Source organism: Thamnophis sirtalis, unplaced genomic scaffold (genome assembly GCF_051295495.1).
Source record: "Thamnophis sirtalis isolate CommonGarterSnake01/CBP01778 unplaced genomic scaffold, rThaSir2_p1.2 scaffold_10, whole genome shotgun sequence".
NCBI classification, from domain to species: domain Eukaryota; kingdom Metazoa; phylum Chordata; class Lepidosauria; order Squamata; family Natricidae; genus Thamnophis; species Thamnophis sirtalis.
The window spans coordinates 41,380,316-41,401,573 of NW_028261390.1; the positions used below are offsets into that span (position 1 = coordinate 41,380,316).

The window sequence follows — 21,258 nt, forward strand, 5'->3', positions numbered from 1 at the left end:
GAATCTTTAGTAAGATCGCTTTATAAATCCTTAGTAAGACTACATCTGCACTACTGTGTCTAGCTTTGGTCACCACATTACAAAAATATATTGAGACTTTGGAAAAAGTACAAAGAAGAGCAACTAAGATGATTAAGGGCCTGGACACAAAAACATATGAAGAATAATTTCAGAAATTGGGTATGGCCAGTCTAGTGAAAAGAAGCATTAGGGATGACATTATAGCAGTGGTGGGTTGCAACCGGTACGGCGCTGGTGGCATCCTTCTGGACGCACGTGCGCCTCCGCGACACTCCAGCTGCTTCCTGGAGCGTCACACAGGTGCTGTATGCGCCATGCGCCTGCGCGGAAGGCTTTAAACACCAGTAAGGAGCTCGGGCTGGCGGGTGGGCCCTCTGAAATGCTATCCGGTACTGGGGCGTACCGCCTGCAACCCACCACTGCATTATAGCAGTATTCCAGTATTTGTGGGGCTGCCACAAAGAAGAGGAATTCAACTTATTTTCTAAAGCACCAGAAGGCAGGACAAGAAACAACGGATCAAAACTAATCAAGGAGAGAAGCAACCTGGAATTAAGGAGAAACTTTCTAACAGTGATGACAATTAACCAGTGGAACAGTTTGCCTTCAGAACTTGTAGGTGCTTCATCACTTGAGGTTTTTAAGAAAAGACTGAATAGCCATCTATCTGAAATGATATAGGGTCTCCTGCTTGAGAAGGGGATTGGACTAGAAGACCTCCAAGACCTCCCTTCCAGATCTTTTCTGATTAAGACAGCTACAATAATTTTATACAGATGTTTTGAACAATGGAAAAATCTCCAGTCAGTGCAAGATATCCCAAACCCTTGCCATCCTAACCCGCCCCCCCCCAAAAAAAACCACATGATGATCCAGCAAGATACTGCCCTATAGTTCTGCTGAGCATTTGCTATGAAGTTCTTGAATGATTACTTTATATCAGAATATACCATGTTGATAGGATTGTGCCTTTTCTCCAGGTTGGTTTCTGCCTGTTTGCCAGAGAAGCTGCTGCAAAGCAAGTTCTGGTTCTTATTTCATTTATCAAAGCTGATTTCCAAAAAGGACTAAACACTTCTGTGGCTGTTGTTGATTTGACTGTAGCAGGTTGTGGCTTGATGTTTGATGCTCAAGCTGAAGAAAATATTCTACGTCTTAAAATAGCAAGCCTTCTGGAAAAACACGTTAAAATATTGATACTTTAAAATCAATGTAGGAAGTACCACTGGTAATTCTTTTGCATTACGAATGTCTTCCCACAGGAATCAATTCTAGTCCCACTACCCTTTAATCTATATTCTAGTGATTTACCAGAAACCAACTCTGAAAATTTTTGCTATGCTGATGATATCCAATAGCTATCCAAATCAAAGATTTTGAGCAAGGAAAGAGGAAGTAAAATTGTAAGCACAGTTGTTGTTTAATGACTAAGTTGCCAGCCCCAATTATGGTTACTAAATGAAATCTACATTTACTACAGGACATGGTTTCCTACTACCATCTATTTTACCCACATTCTAAATCATTTTAAGAATTTAAATATCATTAAATTTAAAGATTTGAAGAGTTAAAACATGCTGACTGAGGAATTCTGGGAGTTGAAGATCCCCAATCAAACAGGCCAAGATTGGAGTCCACTGAATTATTGCTTCTCTTTCATTCTATTGCTTGCATATTATTCTTCAGGACACTTTCTTAGTTCTCTAGAACACTTCCAAGTAAATGGAAGATTTTTTTGTTTGCTTGAGCCAGTCATAAAATTATCTGCTGATAATTATCTGCACAACTGCAAAATTATCTGCACAACTGCAAAATCATTACAAATTATTGATATTCCCTCCAGGGGTGGCATTGACAGTTCTGGGCACGACACTGGCTGTGTCAAGAAACTTTGTAGAAAAAATGCTCATTTTATCATGATCCCCAAACTGTTTATCTAACATAGTTGATTTGCTACATAATGAATACGTTATCTTATCTGTGGTAATATAGGTTGTGAATTGTAACTGAAAGGTACCTAAGACCAGTCAGGTAATTTGAACAGACATCTGAACATCCGAGGGCCATAAATTTATGTAGCCTAAATATAGTCACCAGACTTCATTTTAGATTTGTGAAATAATGTTAAATTTGCAGCAGTAACAGCAGGAAATTAATAGGAATTAGAGCCTCTGTTCCCATTCCTCCAACTATCTACATCAAGGGTGCCAACCTTGCACCCTCACATTGCCATCACGTGATGTTTCAGGATGCTTTCCCCATGTTTTTCCCATTTGCGGAGCTGGGGTGGGCATGGCCTGCATGTGACGCATCTGGCCTGTGGGCCGCCAGTTTGATCCACATAGATATGGTGGTTTGCATTTCTTAGATTTCTAACTCTTAAAATTCTTGAAGTATGATTCTTCAAACATGATGCTCAGAGATTCCACTGCTGTTTAAATTCAAATATTAGATAGGGCATCTATAAAATGTGAAATCAGTCTTCTATTAAGGAGAGAGAGGGGGGGCTTATGAACACATGTCTGTGCAAAGAGTACATTGTTTCTCAGCTCCATGTGATTTGGTTTGATTGGCTTTCTATATTAAAATCACTTTCTCCCTCAGATCTATCTCCTACATTTCAGAACAGAAAAAGTAAGTCTCACCTGATTAGGGTTAAAGGCAGGGGTGGGTTTCAACCGGTTTGCGGTGGTCCCTGCGAACCGGTTGGTCGGCGAACCCAGAAGTAAGTAACTTCCGGGAATGGCGAAGGGCCTACCCGCGCGCCTGCACTTCTTACCCGGTTTTAACGAGTTCTGCGCTTCCACGCATGCGCAGGACGCATACAGCGCCTGCGCGATCCTCCAGGAGCAGCTGGAGCATCACACAGACACTAGTATGCATGCGTGCGCCGCGTGTGTGCACGTGCGCACTGCACGCGTGCGCGAGGACGCCGCCGGCCCCGTTCCAACTGAACCGGTTGGAACGGGGCGAGAAACCCACCCCTGGTTAAAGGAAACTATAAGCAATTGTTCCCAGAGTAAATAACCTGTCACCCATTATTTATATCTTTACCTTACTCAGTGGAACAGCTTCCAAAGAACACATATTTAAAGGGGAATGAAGAGTTATTATCCTTGCTTGAGAAGATAGAAGGAATAAAAGGAAACATGACAAAAATGTTACAGTAGGTTTGCTACTTAAAATAAGTGTTGCTTCATTTAAAGAACCATTTTCATTCTTTCTCACCAGTAATCATCTAAGCTCCCCCTCCCACATTGTACACCCTATTCAGAGGGAAGAGAATTTAGTAATCACAACTTTAACCAAAGAATACAAGCAATATTTTTAAGAGATAGAATTAAATATAATAGATTTATTCTAATTATAACGAATTGAATACGCTGTAGTGATTTAGTCTTATAGGATCACCTGACTAATTGGACTTTAGTCAGCCACATCAGTGTATGAATTGCTTTCAAGATAAATAAAGATATAAATTACTCCTTCAGAAAGCTTTACTCTAGATTGGATAGGAAACCTTCTTTTAGTTCTACGTTTTCTTGTAATAGCTAACAACCATGGCATTTGATGGCGTCTGGAAAGTAGACAAGAGTGAAAACTATGAAAAGTTCATGGAAGTAATGGGTAAGATCTGCATTTCCTTGCTTAAGAAAAACAGATTGCTAATGCAATTCAAATGCTTGCTACTAACCCTTGGCATTTCTTTTTTATTAATCCCTGGACTTTCATTCCAGTTTTTTTTTTTAATTCTCCTTCCCTCAAATATTTACTATATACTTTCATGTTTGTACATTTCTTTCTGCGACAAACAGAAATGTTAACAAATAATTTTTTCTTCATGACTAAGGAAGGGCTTTAACTACAGCCCACAACGTTTCCCTCTTTTTTTTCCACTTTGGCTCTTCAAATCTTAGAGACTTGATTTTCCTGCTTCCAAATATATACAATGCCAATTCCTACTTTATTGCACATGCCCACTCTATAAGGCTTTGCTTTCTTGCTTTCTTTTTTGCTTTCCATATTTATTTTATACTATCATTCTGCTGTTATAGGTAAGAAGTCATTGCTGGCTTCCCTTCTCTCATAAAAGTTTATGAGAGTCTCAGCTTTCTGACTCTCAAACTTTTTGCTTCCTAAGACTCTGAGACTCTCGGAATCTAACCTAAGTGGCTTTGCGTTCTACAAAATCTAATCTTAAGAAATCTTGTGATTTCTTAAACATCAACTGCATCCAAGGATCAGTGTCAAAAGATTTAGGATCCTGGCAACTGTAGATCATGAACACAAAAATCAAATATGAAAGTATTCGTTTCTTTAGCAAGTTTCAATTATCAATTCCTGCTCACATACCATCTCTTCTGCTCTGGAATCTGGCCAAGATGGTACTGTATGTAGCAGACTGAAATGAGAGTCAGAAGTCTTCCAGCAAGATTTTTTATTTCATCATTTGTATCATTCTCATTATTATTGCCTCAAATATGATATACACTGTTTCCCACATTCTCCTCTAGATCTATATTTCATTTTTCAATGGAATTTATTATTTATTTTCATATGTGCTACTTCCCATTAGTTATTTGACTCTAGAATAATTGTTTTTTATTTTACTATTATTTATTACTATTTATTTTACTAATCAGTATTTCTGTGTGATTGCACTGATGTCTAGTTTTCCCTTGGTACTTTCTTTAGGCTTTTTATTACAAAAGTAAACTAAATACTGTATAACTTGATGTAATTTTACTTAATTTTGCACCCAGAGCTTTCTCTTCTCCTTTTTTAATAACGTTATTTTCCAGTTCAGAAGTATCAGATCATATTTATTTAGCTGATCTAAGCAATTTGACCTTTGACAATATTCTGGCTTCTCTTCAGATTGCATAAAAAAAGGACTTGACTATTGTTAAGTGGGGGTTGGGTTTATGTGCTTATTCATCACCCATATTTTGCTTGATTTGGGGTTAGTCTGTTTTGTGAACTCAGCTACTGGCAGATATGGAAAAGTGAAGGTGGAATTCCATGTGAAATTATATATGATGTACATTTTGGACTATTAATGTCACATTAATAGTCCGAGATGTACATTATGTATAATTCCACATGGATTAAAATCCCTAAGAAACTATGAGCAGATCCTTGTAAACTGGTTGTATTAACCTTTAAAACCAAAACCTAGACCAGTGATGGCTAACCTTTTTGGTGCCGAGTGCCAAAAGCGCATTTGTACCTCCATAATGCAATGCGCGCCCCTGCACTCCCCTGTGCATGTACATGGGACCCCCCGTGTGCGCACCTCCCCCACATGCATACACAACCCTATGTGCGCCCTTCCCCTCTTGCATACACACATGAACCTCCCCCACGTGCAACCCACCCTCATATGCATGTGCGTGCATCTTCTGCATGTGCCCCACCACTCACACATGCATGGCAGAGACCTGACAATCAGCTGCTGACGCATGCATGTGCGGCGGAAACTGAGCTGGGGCGACGTTTGCTTGCCTGCAGAGAGGGCTCTGTGTGCCACCTGTTTGCCAACAAGAATTAAGAGGACAGAATCAAATTGTCCAATTCTAGCCACCCCATTTAGACAATTTATTTAAAATAAGTAATTAAAAAGTATCTGTCTGCTGTGCAACTAACTCACACACATTTTAACCTTTATAGGTATTAATTTAGTGAAGAGGAAGCTTGGAGCCCATGACAATCTGAAGCTCACAATCAAACAAGACGGAAACAAAATCACCATTCAAGAAAACAGCAATTTCCGCAGCATAGAGATAGTGTTCACTTTGGGAGTGAATTTTGACTACAGTTTAGCTGATGGAACTGAACTCAATGTAAGACAAATTTCTTCTTCTTCTTAGTATTATAGAGTTTCCCTGTAGAGGTGGGCTACCATAACCCACCTCAATGTTCTCATGGATAAATATTCCTAGTTTCCTCAATCTTTCTCACAGGAATTAGTTTCTGATCCCCTGGGTGAGCTGACAAGATGGTTGAGAGGCTACACAGTAAAGGATTCCAAAACACATCGACTTTAGTTATAACCAGTTACAAATATCCATACAAATAACCTTCCTTCCTCTCTCTTTTCCCTCCTTCTTTGTATGCATGATGTGTACTATAGGGGACATGGGAGCTGAAAGGAAACCAACTAATAGGTGCATTCAACCGTAAGGATAATGGAAAGAAACTTGACGCGCTGCGGGAAATTGTAGGAGACGAAATGATTCAGGTAAGTGTATCATAGGTATTTTTTATGTACAGTAATCTACAGTAGTAGAAATTCATATTATCTTAACAAGGAACTGAGAAGGTTTAACAAAAAAATTAAATATTTGCTTGCAGTTATAAGAAAAGCAATAGCTGAGAAGCCAGTTATGGGGCTGAAGCAAAAGAAAAGAAAAATCAAATTACAACCTGAAATAACATCTTCTAAAATTCAAAACATGAAAAAACAATTTAAAAACAGTTCACAATATATTAATCATAAGTGGAGCCTTGTCATGAACCATGGTCACATGCAGTGCTCCTTGCAGGATTTCATTCCAGTCTGATTTTGCCTATGTTTGCTTTTTCCAATAGTCTCATCTTTGCCTGCTTGCTAATATGGGCCCTATCACAATAAACAAACTACTGATCCAACCATAAGTGCTTCTTGGATTTTATTGTAGCTCAGCTTGGGAATGAAATTCATAACTTCTGACATAATTTAATTAATAATTCCAAGAGCACTTCTCTTTCTGGATGCAACCCCTATATTGCTGAGTAAATACTAGAATTAATGAAAACTGTTCAAACAGGACTATGTGTCATGTAGTTATGGATCATTATTTAACAATAAATATTTGATTTTAGACTATTTATGCCACCTTAAAAATGGCTGGTTTCTGGAATATAGAATGAAACTATTCCTGAGAAAATAAGCACTGTGAATGCAGAAAAATATTGCTGATATTCCGACCTGTTTTAATTATTTTAAAAATAAAATCTTTTCAGACTTACACCTATGAAGGAGTAATAGCCAAAAGATTCTTCAAGAAAGCATAAACAACTATTGGTGAAGACTGAAAACCATCAGAAGATCACTTGCGTTTTCTTTACATTTTCTTAACCAAATACAAAGGAGCTAAGTACTAATATTCACTTAAGATGTATTTATCTTTTATGCACCCTGACTATTTAACTAAACAGTGCCGTGGAGTGTGAATATAAAATTTACTTTTTATAATTGGGAAAAAAATAAACTTTATTTCTATTCCATATTCTAGAAGACATTGTCTTTCATTGTTGTTGTGACTAAGTGTGAATAATTGCTTATTTAATTGAATATTTAAAATAAATTATTAATCCTTTATAAAATAAAACACATAAGAACTATCTAGCCTGATCCAAATACCTTACAAATGTTAGTTTTTTTCAAATTTACCTAGTTCTGTTTTTTTTTTAATTTGCCACATTTCCTCATTAGCTTTATTTTTGAGATTTCTTAAAAATGTTAACACAACTATTTTTTATGTAGATTTGGAAAGAATAAATTTTGTACACACCTTCTCATCAAAATGTCACCTAATATATTGTATCCTAATTTCTGTCCAGTATTCTTTTTTCACCTTGATTTGGTATTGAAAAACTAAGAAAAACACAAATTTCTACTTAGGAAGGAATTCTGGTTCAAGAAGTCCAAATTTTAAAATTACAGTACACATTAAAATAAAATCATAAGAAACTCTGCCTCGTCTGTCTTAAAATCAATCTTTTTAAAATGAAGAACAAGTCCAGACAAACATATTCAGATTCCATTAAGATAAGTTGGTCAGTCATGGTTTAAATACTCCTGCAAAAAAAAGACAATGTTCACATTAATGGTCTCAATTTTTAAGGAACTATATGCAATCAGTTTATTTCAGTTAATCTACTTATGAAATGTTTTTAAAAATGATATCTATTATGTGTCTGTGAACAATGAAAAATTCTACAATTTTCTTTAAAAAAAAACCATTTTACTGGAGCATCTATTAATAATACACAAATCTAGTATATAACCAAGCCTATTACCCCCATATCATTTAACAAATAATATCCACATTAGGCCACATTAGAGATTCAACGTCCTGTGATTTTCAGTATTTGCTAGTGAAATCCTAATACAAATTATTAGAAAAGATGGAGAATGTTAGCTGGGGCCTTCTTGTTCAAGATGATTATTTGCTGTTATATTAGTGCCAATTTTTAATGATCAGATAATTAGACTTTCTATAGGATTACAAGTAGTCCTCAATTCATTGGTAATTCAAAATTATGGCAGCATGAAAAAAATGACGTATGACCATTTTTCACACTTAAAAACCATTGCATGTTTATGTGAGCAAAATTCGAACACTTGACTTTATTTATGATGGATGTAGGATCCATAGGTTATATGATTACCTTTTGTGAACTTCTGACATGCAAAGTCAATAGAGAAGCCAGATTCACTTAACCACCATGTTACTAACTTAACAATTGTGGTGATTCAGTTAACAACTTGTGATTCAGTTAACAACAAGAAAGATTGTAAAATGGGGCAACATTCATTTAACATCTGTCTTGCTTAGCAAAGGATATTTTGGGCTCAATTTCATATTGAGGACTATCTATGTTCTCAATTTGGTCTTTCAATCTTTTCACTTTATGGCTGTTATAGTTGATTATACTATCTTGCGACTGGCTATCATGTTCCCTTTTCTTTCACTTTTCCCAATAGCGACTTGTTGAAGAATCTCAAAACATTCAATTATTATTTTTCATAAATGAGTTAAAATACTTTAATTCCAAGAAATACTTGTAAAACTGTTCATATCAATAGAAAACAATTAAGGAAAATTATTTTTTACTTAATTTTACTAAAACGTATACATAAATTATGTATATTTTAAATATATATTAAAATAAGTATTTTGTTTGGACTAATAAAGTGTCAATCTGGTTTCAGGCCAGGATGATGGTATAGAAACAGCATTGGCTCCACTTGATGAACTTAGATGGAACTAGGACGATGGTAGTGTGCCCATTTTTGTGCTTCTTGACCTCTCATAAAAGTCAAAGCTCTTTTGAGTTTTTGATACATCAATCAAATCATCCTTCTGAACCAACTGCAAAGTTTGGTAGGAGGTACTTTACTATGGTTTATTTATTCATCAGATTTCTATCCTACTTTTACTACTTTATAAGAAACTATACTTATATAAGTATAGTTTCTTATATATATATACTGCTAGGTACCTTGATAAGCTTAAGCCACAGTGAGCCCCAAAAGATGACAACTTAAATGGAGGTTTGAATAACAATCAGCATTTAATTTTGATCAAGGTAAAGACATGACAGTCAGTCCTTCCAAACATACCCACGAATATGAAGGGAAGAACCACACCCAAGACAATCTTTACCTTTTAAGAAACTCAAGGCTGTGAATACACATAATACTCCTTCCTCCCCCACAATAAACCCTGTGAAGTCGGGTGGGCTGAAAATGGAATAGAGAATATGAGTTGAAGAACTTGGAGGTCTTCTAATCCCTCTTCAAGCAGGAGACCTATCCTATTCCAGACAAATGACTGTCCAATCTCTTCTTAAAAATCTCCAGTAATGGAACACCCACGACTTCCGGACATAATACCATTCCAGTTTGTCTTGCCTTCAAATGGTTTGGAGAATAGAGACCCAAAAGTGATTCAAAAGTAGACACGCAACTTTCACGACTAAGGAGAGACTGGAGCTTAGCGTCCTTGTTTTTAGGCCAACACCTTAACCACTTCCACCAAACTGATCCTCTTTCCTCTGTGGCTCGTTTCAATTTCTGTTAACAAAGGGCAGAGATCCTCTGTTCCTCACTTGGACCTGCCTCAGAATTCAATGCCCCCTTTTCCTTTGCCGTCCGTTTGAAACCACTGGGTGAGGTCATGCATTAGGTGGAAGCTTTGTCAGCAAATGGTAGGTGCGCTTGCATCCCTCCAGCATTCTGACTAGAGAATTCTGTTAATTCCACACGCCTTAAAAGTTGCCAACTTAAAAAAAAACCCTACTAAATTAACCTCTACTGCGAGAAAAACGTCTTTCTGTTTGAGCCTAAATGAAATAACACATCTTTGCAAGGAATGTAAAGTCCTTATTATCTCTACGCACCGCCAAGCCCAGATTTCTATTATCCAATCACAGTTTCTGTGCTGTACAGAATTAACGTTCGCGGCGAATCAACCACAGCCATCTCCCTTTGTCTGAACAGACATATAAGGGCCACGTCGTACTGAAAGTGTCTACCGGAAACATCGCTATGGTGCCCCTCCTTTTTTGCGTGCGTCTCTATGGTAGTAACAGTCCTACGTAGGCCGGTCGCCGGTCGCGGAATAAATTCTTTCCGTGTGAGGGACGATGGAGGCTGCGGAAGGCGTTGAGGTACGAGACCGCCGAAAGACTGAGCATGAACCGAACCGGCTGGCAGCCGAGGTGGCGGGAACGACGGGGAGCATCGCTTGCGGGCCCCCACTCTCCGGGACGTCCTACTGGTTGGACTTCTGGCTGATGATCCTTTTCGACTTCGTGCTCTTCGTCTTCGTTTATCTGCTACCTTAGAGGCAGAATCGAGGGCTCAGCTGGAACAGGCAGTTAGTTCTCTTTACTGTGTTACAGATGCTTTCTGGGATTGAAGGCTAAAATGTAAACCTTCAACCCCCGGGGCAGAGTTTCTTTTTCCTTCCTGCTAAGAAGCAATTTCATTCTTTAATATCATTTTGCTACTAAATAGCTAGTCCTGTTTCTGTAGCTCAGGGTTGAACTGTGGAGTCCTTGGTGCTCTGTAAGCTTTGTGTTTATTTGTATGTTTCTTTACATGACTTTATTTCCAGATGTCTTTGTCCTTCCTGGAGCTCTAGTATTTTTCCCCACAGGGTGGTGGTATTGAATCTGTAGTTATTCTACCCAAGTATAAGATTAAGGAGCTAAAAGCCACATCTCCACATAGTCAGGAAACTCCACATATAGATCACACTGGTGATGTTGCATAATTGGGTAATGAAATGTCTATAGACAAGTTCTCAAACTACCAAAAGCTCCACCTAAAATTTAAGCAATAGCATGTGCCTCAGTTCCAGCCTACATAGTTAATTAAAATAAGATTCAATGCATTACACAAGCACAGGGCATAGGAGTAAGGAATGAACGTGTTATACAGCTTTATTGTAATATAGGAAGTCAAAATACTCTGAATTAGCCCAGTGTGTGACCCCAGCATGTTAGTCCAGTTTTATTCATGTCTGATTACAAGTAAATCTTGTGAGACTCTTTGGGGAATATTGGTGACCTCCAAATGTATAGCATTATTACTCCAGTAAGAAGCCTGCTGTAAGAATACTAGAGTCAGTTTGGTCTAGTCTAGTGGTTAAGGTACTAGACTAGAAACCTGGAGTGGATTCTAGTCCTGCTTTAGCCATGAAAGCTGGGTGTTCTTGGGTCAGTCACATACTCTCAACTCAATTCATATACCAGGATTGTTGTTGGAGGAAAATAGGAAGAGAAGATTCCTTTTAGATATGTTGTGCACCTTGAATTATTTGTAAATAAAATAATAAAGGTGGGATATAAATAATATAAAGAAAATGTGTAGTTTGGTGAGGCAGCAAAATTTAGAATTGCAGCTGCCTCAATTTGTATATACTAGGAAGTCTTAGATGGCATCTAAAATTGTTGAGGCAAAGAGTGGATGAGTGATTTATTATGAAAGTTTGATTTCAAATGTTACTGTTGTGCATTTCAGGATGTAGTTTACAAACAAGCAATAACAAACAGTGTAAGTATATGTGGGAGATAAATATGTCTAGTTCTAAGGAAGTGATATGTTTAAAATTTGTTAACAACTGTTTTATAAAGTACCAAGTTTTCAAAACATGGGTTTTTTGTGTTTGAAAAAAAAATGGTTCAAAAGCATGTTTATGCAACTTTTTATTTATACTGGATTTATTTATACTAGTTTTTTAAATTCAGAATTACTGCTTGTAATTCCTTTGGAGCAAGATTTTTAACTGCACTAATCAAGTAAATGGTCTTACTTGATTTACTAAACATAATTCCATTTTGGGATTAGTGATTGAGAATATTGGATTAATTCAGAAAATGAGAGGATAAAACTTTTTGCAATTAAAAATGTAATGCCATTTATATCTTAATTGGTATGATTGTTTTTTACTTGTTGCAATCAAGTCAGGCCAAGTAAAAATCTAAATCGCTTTATGCCACAAAGGGAAAAAATATTGGCTGTCTATGTTAAATCTTATTATGGCTCCATAGCATTATACCAGGGATGTCAAATTGGCAGCCCGGGCTGGAGGTGTCACACACAGGCCACATCCATCCCAGCTCTGCGAAGAGAAATCATTGCAATACATCATGTGATAGTGACACTGCGAGTTTTTGTCAAATATTTATTTTATTTCTTTTTAAAAAAAACACAAATATTTCATCATTTGTCAATCATTAAGACATTGAAGTACAATTTTTTTGTGTGTGTGCCCCTCCCTCCCTCCACCCCCCAACCCCCCTCCTCCTTCCCCCCCCCGACTTCCCAGAACCCGTACACGGTATGGATTTTTAACTAACACAGTCTAAAATCTATTGAGAAAAAAGAAATAAAGAAATTAATGACATTCTACATTGACCTTAGCTTCTTACTGAACTAACTTTTAACAGTTTAAATCATTTCTGATCTTAAGCATAGGCTAACTGGAATTTCTTGGTCCCGTATTTATTTTGTATATAGTCAATCCATTTTTTCCAGTCTCGTTTATATCTCTCATTTGAATGATCTTTAAGATATGCCGATATTTTAGCCATCTCGGCTAAGTTTGTCACTTTCAATGTCCATTCTTGGATTGTAGGCAAGTCTTCCTTCTTCCAATATTGCGCCACCAACAGTCTTGCTGCAGTTATTAGGTGCAGAATCAAATTAGTCTCTACCACTGTAAAGTCAGTACATATACCTAGTAAAAATAACTGAGGAATAAACTTTATCCTTCTTTTAAAAATATTTTGCATGACCCACCATATTTTTATCCAGAATGCCTTAACCTTTTGGCAGGTCCACCATATATGATAATATGTAGCATCGAGAGAACCACACCTCCAACATTTAGGCTGTACATTCGGATACATAGAAGCCAACTTTTTAGGATCTAAATGCCATCTATAGAACATCTTGTAAAAATTTTCTCTCAGATTTTGAGCTTGTGTAAATTTCACATTTCTTACCCAGATTCTTTCCCATGTATCCAACATTATTGGTTCCTCAACATTTTGAGCCCATTTTATCATACAATCTTTAACTAATTCTGTTTCCGAATCCATCTGTATTAATACATTATATATCCTCTTTATATGCATTAAGCTTTGATCTCTTATTTGTTTAAACAGATTATCCTCAACTTGGATAAAACCAATTTTTTGATCTATTTTCCACCTAGCCTGTAATTGCCCATACTGGAACCATGTTTGAACTACCTTCTCCTCTTTTAATACCTCTAAAGATTTTAATTGTAATACCCCCCTTTCCGAGGTAAGAAGCTGTCTGTAAGTAATTCTGTCCTGTTTTTGTGCTGTATTCATATTTTCAATTGCGTGTCTAGGAATTGCCCACATGGGTATCTTGTCATTTAATTTATATTGGTATTTCTTCCAAACCCGCAATAAAGCATTTCTTAAAATATGACTTTTAAAATTCTTATCCAATTTTTTGTTGAATAACAGGTAAGCATGCCAGCCAAATACCAGATCATGTCCCTCAATATTCAATATTCTATCATTGGTTAAATGAGTCCAATCACTAATTACAGATAATGCCACTGCATCATAATATAGTTTTAAATTAGGTAGTTTCAATCCTCCTCTCTCACGTACATCTTGCATTATTTTCATCTTTACCCTCGGCTTCTTTCCTGCCCACACAAATTTGTTGATACCCTTCTGCCATTCTAAAAGGTTCGCATCTTTTTTAAGTATAGGTAACATTTGGAAAAGAAATAAAAATTTTGGTAAAATGTTCATTTTCACTGCCGCTATCCTACCCAGCAAAGATAAGTGCAATTTCTCCCATTTTTTCATCTCTGTCTGTATGCTATGCCAAAGTGGTTCATAATTATGCTTATATAATTTCCCATTTGAAGTTAAAATGTTAACTCCAAGATATTTGACTTTTTTAACTACCTCACATCCTAGCATCACTCCTAATTCTTCCTTTTGTTTAATATTCATATTTATAGCTAATATTTTGGTTTTTCCTAAATTTATTTTAAAGCCAGACACTTGACCATATTGATTAATCGTATTCATTAAAACCATACTGGATTCCTGCGGTTGTTCCAATATTATGACCAAATCATCCGCAAAAGCGCGGACTCTATATTCTTGCTGCCTAATCTTGATCCCTTTTAAACCATCCAAGCCCCGTATTTTATTCAACAATACTTCCAAAGTTATAATAAACAATAATGGGGACAAAGGACAGCCCTGTCTTGTACCTTTTCCAATTTGAAAAGAGTCTGTTAAACTTCCATTGACTATGATTTGTGCTGTTTGCTGTTGGTATATTGCTTTAATTGACTATAAAAAATTATCTCCTATCTGCATTTTTTGCAATATCTTCAGCAGAAATTGCCAGTTAACTCGATCAAAGGCCTTCTCAGCATCCAAAAATATAAACGCAGCAGGGATCTGGTTGTTCTTTCCCAAATATTCTAATGCATTAATAATTAATCTGACATTACTTTTCATCTGTCTCCCTTGTATAAAACCTGTTTGGTCCGTATATATCAATTGTTGAATAACCAACATTAAACTATTTGCTAATATTTTAGTAAAAATTTTATAATCTACATTCAGTAATGAAATAGGTCTATAATTTTTGGGTTGAGTAGTATCTTGATCTTCTTTGGGTATCAAAGATATAAACGCTGTCTTCCAAGATGGAGGGACTTTACCTTCCGTTTGAATCATATTAAATAATTCTCTAAGAGGTTCTACCATTTCTAACTGTAAGTTTTTATAGTAAACCGCTGTCAAGCCATCTGTACCTGGTGCTTTCCCTGACTTTAATTGCTTAATTACCTGCAAGATTTCCCCCGAGGTTATTGGTTGATTCAATTTTTGCCTGTGCTCTTCTCTAACTGAAGGTATTTTCTCTTTGTCTAAATATTTGTCTATGTCTAAACCATTAATTTTATCCCCTTTATACAGTTCTGTAAAAAATTCCCAGAAAGCCTTTTGAATCTCTTCCTGTTGAAACACCTCCTTCCCTCTGTAAATCAGTTTAGATATATTTCGAGTTTTCCTTTTTTTCCTAATCTGATAAGCTAACCATCTGTCAGGTTTGTTTGCATTACAAAAAGTATTGTGTTTTGCATATAATAAATTAGTAGCTACCTGGTCAGAGATCAACATGTCAAATTGAGATTTTAATATGTTAATAGCTTCCTTAACCTTTGTATCGTCTGGGTTCATTGTTAACTCCAGCTCTTTTCTCTTAATTTCCTCTTCCAGTTCTGTTCGTTTTAACCCTTGCTTATTTCTATGTGTTTTATTTATATTCATCAAGACTCCTCTCATATACGTTTTGCTTGCATCCCATACAAATTCCATAGATGTACCCTTATTCATATTCAAAACAAAATATTCAGATAGTAATTTTTTACAATAATTAATATACTTTTCATATCTAAATAAGTTTTCATTCAATCTCCAAGACCTTCTTGCCTGCACTACCCTTCCCAACTCCATCCAAACTGGGTTATGGTCCGAAAGGACCCTAGCCGCAATCTTTGTTTTCTTGACCCTAGAAAGCAAATCATTAGTGGTTAGAATAAAATCAATCCTTGAAAGGGATTGATGCCTGTCCGAGAAGAAAGTGAAGTCATATTCCTCTGCATTTCTTTCTCGCCAAATATCTCTCAATTCAAAATCATCCATAATGTCAAAGAAAGGTTTGGGTAACTTTGCTCGCATCTTAGTATTTAGGCGGGAAATCTTCTTATCTCTCTTAGTGTCTATCACTCCATTCCAGTCACCCAATAGTATACAGGAACTATAGTCCCACTGTACTAATTTAGCATGAAGATTTCTATAGAATCTATCTTGCTGTTGATTGGGAGCATAAATTCCCAAAAGTAATGTCTTTTTCCCTTCTAAGATTAAATCTAAAGCAATATATCTTCCGAAGGGATCTGCTTCTATTAATTCAGCTTTCATATCTTTTCTTAAGTATACAACTATACCATTCTTCTTTTCCATAGCAGAAGCTGCAAAATGTTGACCAAGTTTTGAGTTGATCAAATATTTTTGATCAGTTGACTTGATATGAGTTTCTTGCAAACAAGTTACATCGTTCTTAAACTGTTTGAGATAATGAAATATTTTCTTCCTCTTCTGTGGAGAATTCAGTCCGTTGACATTCCATGTTAAAATCTTAGTTGTCATCTTTGGTTGGTTGAAGCATTTTTAGAGCTTCCTGCATGGCCTGTTTAACCTTAGGTCTAGCTCCTCCCACTGCTTCCAGATTTGTTATTGTAGTTCCTTGATCGATGGCCGATGATTGTTGATGCTGTTGCTTTTTAGCTTGTTTCTCCATACGTCTAGTAGTCATGCGGCTAGGTCTTGGTTCCATAGCACCTTGCACTTCTAGAGAAGAGAGATGCTCCATCTTGTCTGGTGGTTGTGTAGTTTGCTGTCTATCCTGTCCTTCTTGTGGTCTTTCTCTAGGTCCAGATGGTGCAGGGTATCCGGCCTTCAATATATTATAATAAAAATCTCGGGCTTTCCATACAGAGTTGAGGCGGTACCTTTGCTTATCAAATGTAAATATGATGCCAAATGGTGCATCCCATCTATACTGTATCTGACGATTTCTGAGTTCTTCGACCAAAAAAGCGTAGTCTCTCCTGGCTCTTAACATTTGAGGTGGTATCTCTTTCAAAACAGCCAGGTCTTGACCGCCAATTTGAAGCTTAGTGTTATAAGACGCTTGCAGTACCATATTTCTAAGCTCTCTTGTAGTAAAATATATAACGATGTCTCGAGGAAGCTGCTTCTGCTTTGCCAGCCAGGAGTTAACGCGGTAAGCTTTGTCAATTTGCCAGTCTAGGTTGGTCCCTGGTCTTCCCATCAGGCGGTCAAAAGCTTCCGATAGGATCTGTTTCAGGTTCTCCTGTTTCTCCTCATGCAGCCCCCTTACTCTTAATGCGAACTCCATTTGTCAGTACTGTATCATAATAATTTCTTTTTCAGCATTTCCCACTTTTTGTTCCACCACTCTGTTTTCAATGTCAAGTTAGCATTGGCATCATTAAGAACCTCTAGGGTATCTTCCATTCCAGAAATATGTTCTGTTAATACAGTTACAAGTCTCAGCATTTCGTCTCTAATTTTACCAACCTTAGCGTCAAATTTCTCATACAGCTCCTGTTTAAGTCCTTTTATTTCACTTTTAATTTCTTCTTTCATTTCTTTTATTTCCTCTTTTCTCTCCTGCTTTACCACCTCTCTATTATCTCTAAACTTATCTTCCATTTTAATTGTCTGTGCATTAAGAGCCTCGCTTAGATTACTCAGGAAAAATTCTTTCGTTAACACATCCCCAGCAGGGGGCGGAGGATGCAGCTTTGTGCCAGGCACTGAGGATGTGCCCCTGGAAGTAGAGGGTGATGACATCAAGTTAATATTTGGTTTTGAAGCCATTTCAAAATTTATCTGCCTGCAGTTAATAAAACTCTATTGCCTGAATATGCAGCTTTAAGTAAAGAGGCTGAGTTCCCCTTTTATTTTGAAGTTTAAGGCTTGGCTAAACTTTCAGTGAGTAAACATTGTAACAAGACCGTTCAGCAGATTCATCACCATTTAACTTCCAGATAAGCAAGATTAATGAAGGAGTAAAATTCTTGTAGAAATGAAACTAATTAAAAAGCTTCTGCTGGCCTATTGTGAAACCAAAACAAATGATAAGCAATCTCTTTTGTTTTGAATTCTTGTGACAATTAACAAAAAGTGTTCGTTATTACCGGAGAAACCAGCCTGCTCGGCGCCATTTTAAAAGCCTCTAAGTAAATAAGTTTTTGGAGGAGAAAAAGAAAAGAAGCTAAAATGTTGATAAACAATTATTGTCCACGCAAACGGATTCAGTTCGTGATAAGATTAAATCAAACAAAACTTTGAACTGAGTGGGGGAGACCTACTTTGTCCCACACAAGGCAGTTTGAAGTTCCCAGCACGGACAGCCATTCTGCCTTGGGCTAGCCCCCCTTTCCCTGCAAGCACAAAAGCTGCAAAAATCGAAGAGCATTTGCCAGCAAAACAATTTCTTCTTTCCTTCTTGCCTGAAGGATAAGAAAACCTGATAAGACGTCAGATGGAAAATCCTCTAAACAGGTACGTAGCCAGGAATTCGGAGGCAGCTGATTTTTTGCTGCCACCACCAGCAGGCTCCTCCCAGGAAGTCAGTGACACTGCGAGTTTGACACCTGTGCATTATACAATACTTGAAAAATCTAAGCCAAAATGATGAATTAGTTTATAATTCATAATATATTTCCACCAGGCCCATCAGTGGCTATTAAAAAATAGCTTTAAAAGTGGATCAACATTCATGAAATATAGAATTTTGTTGACTAATAACTAGAACAGATATATGACTAGAGGCAAAAAAAAATCTATGAATAATCCATTGGGAAGAAACAACAGAACAAGTTATGTTCTACTTTTAGATTTATCAGGCAACTGATGATGCTGTACTAGAAATCTGATGCTCAGGATTATATTGAGTACAGTTTTTTTCACTGATTGATCTAATTTTTCTTTTCTTTATACTGCAGATAACCAGACTGCCTTCAAGAAAATCCAGCTAATGCTGCTACTTTAGCTGCTTTTGCTTCACAACCAAAAATAAAAGAACACTGGAAAACTGTTATATCAGAAATCTCAATAACAACTCCTCTTTCTATATTTAAATTGTTGACATATTTTTTCTGAGCAATTGGATGTGGTGAACTTGCTTTATGATGAACTGTCATGTTTCACATTATTATTCTTCAATAAGTGCAAATTGTGCCTTACATCAAATATAGCACTGTCATTGAAGTGACACAACACTTTCAATTCAGTTTGAAGTTGTCCATTTTCAGCAATCGACTCTTGGATCACCATCCAAGTGGACTGGAGACAAATATCTCTGTAACAATAATTTATGAACTCCTACCATAAAAATAGAAAATGTAACGTGATCAATTCTGAGGGCTGTTTTAGCTGATTTTATGTAAATAAGTTGCATATATTCTTCTCATATGCAAGGAAAGTAATTTGCTCTGTTTGAAGTTTTAAAGTACTTTGTGCTCAGCTTTGTGCCTTCAGAAGCAATATGTGCATGGACTGTGCGGATGGTATTTTATGATCTTTATGATATATATAAACAGGCCAACCACTTCAGTAAATTTTACTCAGTCTAATGTGGTCCTGATCTCCATTATACTTTAGATTTGCCCATTTGGAGTTTCATGTTCTAAAAGTAAGTTTGTAGACTTCCTGTTAATTTTCATAATTTAAAGTGTTTTTCTTTTGATTGGTTTTGTGCTCTACTCTCAATAATGTATAAGGTGAACATTTATTACATTTATATGCTAGATTAAATGGATTCACACCATTTTTGTCAGGCTAGGATAAAGGTATTGGTGGAGGTAGGCTGAAGTTCATTTGATATTGAGATTGAATATGGGCTTTATTTGAGAAATTTGAGAGGGGGTTATATTTAAAGTAAATACAGTATTGCTGTTCAATCTATATAAGTAGATGTGTCAATTCCTTCACAAGAATTCCCTCTATAGCCAAGCAATAAAAAAGGACTGGTGACTGAATCAAACATATTAATAAATATCATAATTTGCATTCTTTGTCCTAAATTAATGTTCTAAAACTGCTCTTCCCTCAGCTAATAAAGAAATAAGAAAACCTTCAATTATAGAAATGTGAATTTACAAAGTACAGAGATAATAGCAATACAATCATTTTCTTCACTGAGAAACTGAATATTTAGAATGATTTTTCTTCTCAAATTCTAAACAATAGGAATGACCCCCCCCAAAAAAAATTAGGTTCTCAATTTTCTTAGTTGAGAAAGTCAACTTACTATAGTGTAATACATAAGAGAGGTATAAGTAGTATGAATAGAACTGAATTCACCGCTACTTGCTTTACTATTGGGTCTAATACTATTCATTAGAATGGATAAGTCTTGAAGAAATGGGCGATTCATAGCCACACAAAGAGAAAACTATCACATGTGAATTCAAGTAAAACAATCCATACCTCATGATTTACCTCTATTTACTTATTTATTAAATACATCTAGTAATGTTATTTAGAATCTTTCATAGTGTCAGTATGTCCACCAGTGGTGGGTTCCTACTGGTTCGGCCGAACTGGTAGTGGTTTGGCGGCCTGGGTCGCTGGAATCAGCAGCAACCCAGGCCTACCACACCCCTGAACCGGTTCCCCGGTCGGCGCCATCTTGTTTTTCACTTCTGTGCATGTACAGAATGCTTTTAATTGCACTGCGCATGGGTACACAGTGCACATCAAGCGCACAAAGTGCACACCCAGTAGTGCCTGCTGGAACACACCCCCTATGACCACCCCTATTCATTTAAAATTTTGGAGTCTTGGTAAAAGCATAATTAAATGAAAACTGGCTTGTTTAAATTCATGAAGATTTATCAAGTATTCATTTGATAGAATTGGACATTTCATCTGTTTTTACAGAAATCTAAATCAACTGCAGTTCAGAGGTGAAACCGAATATGATATGGAACAGAATGCAAGTGTTAGATTTTTATCAGATGTTTGGTCACTATTATTTGCTAGCATATATTTACTCTCCCAAACTGAGCAGCACCGTATTCTTAAATAAAAAAAAATTGGTTTGCTCCTATTTCACCGAAAAATTATACATATGTAAATTAAACAGAGATATTGGATATCTTATTTTTGTTTTATCTGCAGGTACATGTAGCACAATTTTAAAAAGTGTTAAATTTTAAAAAGTTTTTAAAAAGATACTCCCGTATATCATGTTAAATGTATTTAACATTACAACCACACAAACCTATAGTCTTAAGGGAACAATTATAAAAATAAAGTTTAAAAAATCAAATATTGCAAACAAATATTAAG

The 21,258-nt window shown here is 36.4% G+C and overlaps 1 protein-coding gene and 2 long non-coding RNA genes across 4 annotated transcripts; 2 read left to right on the forward strand and 1 right to left on the reverse strand.

Moving 5' to 3' along the window:
- The first annotated feature begins 3,492 nt into the window (after window positions 1-3,492).
- Window positions 3,493-7,617, forward strand: FABP2 (fatty acid binding protein 2). The gene is made up of 4 exons (XM_014073448.2): window positions 3,493-3,648; window positions 5,692-5,864; window positions 6,155-6,262; window positions 7,027-7,617. Exons 1-4 carry the CDS (start codon window positions 3,582-3,584, stop codon window positions 7,075-7,077), a joined length of 399 nt encoding a protein of 132 aa, XP_013928923.1. The 5' UTR covers window positions 3,493-3,581; the 3' UTR covers window positions 7,078-7,617.
- LOC106554717 (uncharacterized) lies at window positions 6,258-10,348 on the reverse strand. Of its 2 annotated transcripts, none has more exons than XR_001313944.2 (2): window positions 10,192-10,348; window positions 6,258-7,864 (listed from the first exon to the last, which is right to left on the reverse strand). It is a non-coding gene; the product is annotated as an uncharacterized LOC106554717 (long non-coding RNA). The 2 variants fall into 2 exon arrangements; XR_001313943.2 differs by lacking the exon at window positions 10,192-10,348 and adding an exon at window positions 9,456-10,181.
- A 45-nt stretch (window positions 10,349-10,393) lies between these two features.
- LOC148043869 (uncharacterized) lies at window positions 10,394-19,974 on the forward strand. Its single transcript, XR_015697896.1, has 2 exons — window positions 10,394-10,670; window positions 18,909-19,974. It is a non-coding gene; the product is annotated as an uncharacterized LOC148043869 (long non-coding RNA).
- The last annotated feature ends 1,284 nt before the right edge of the window (window positions 19,975-21,258 follow it).

Bases quoted from the DNA above. Each gene is read 5' to 3' on its own strand.
- FABP2 (XM_014073448.2), top strand. From the start codon at position 3,582: ATGGCATTTGATGGCGTCTGGAAAGTAGACAAGAGTGAAAACTATGAA. The intron at 3,649-5,691 runs GTAAGATCTGCA...TAACCTTTATAG, and splicing joins AAAGTTCATGGAAGTAATGG to GTATTAATTTAGTGAAGAGG. The intron at 5,865-6,154 runs GTAAGACAAATT...TGTGTACTATAG, and splicing joins CTGATGGAACTGAACTCAAT to GGGACATGGGAGCTGAAAGG.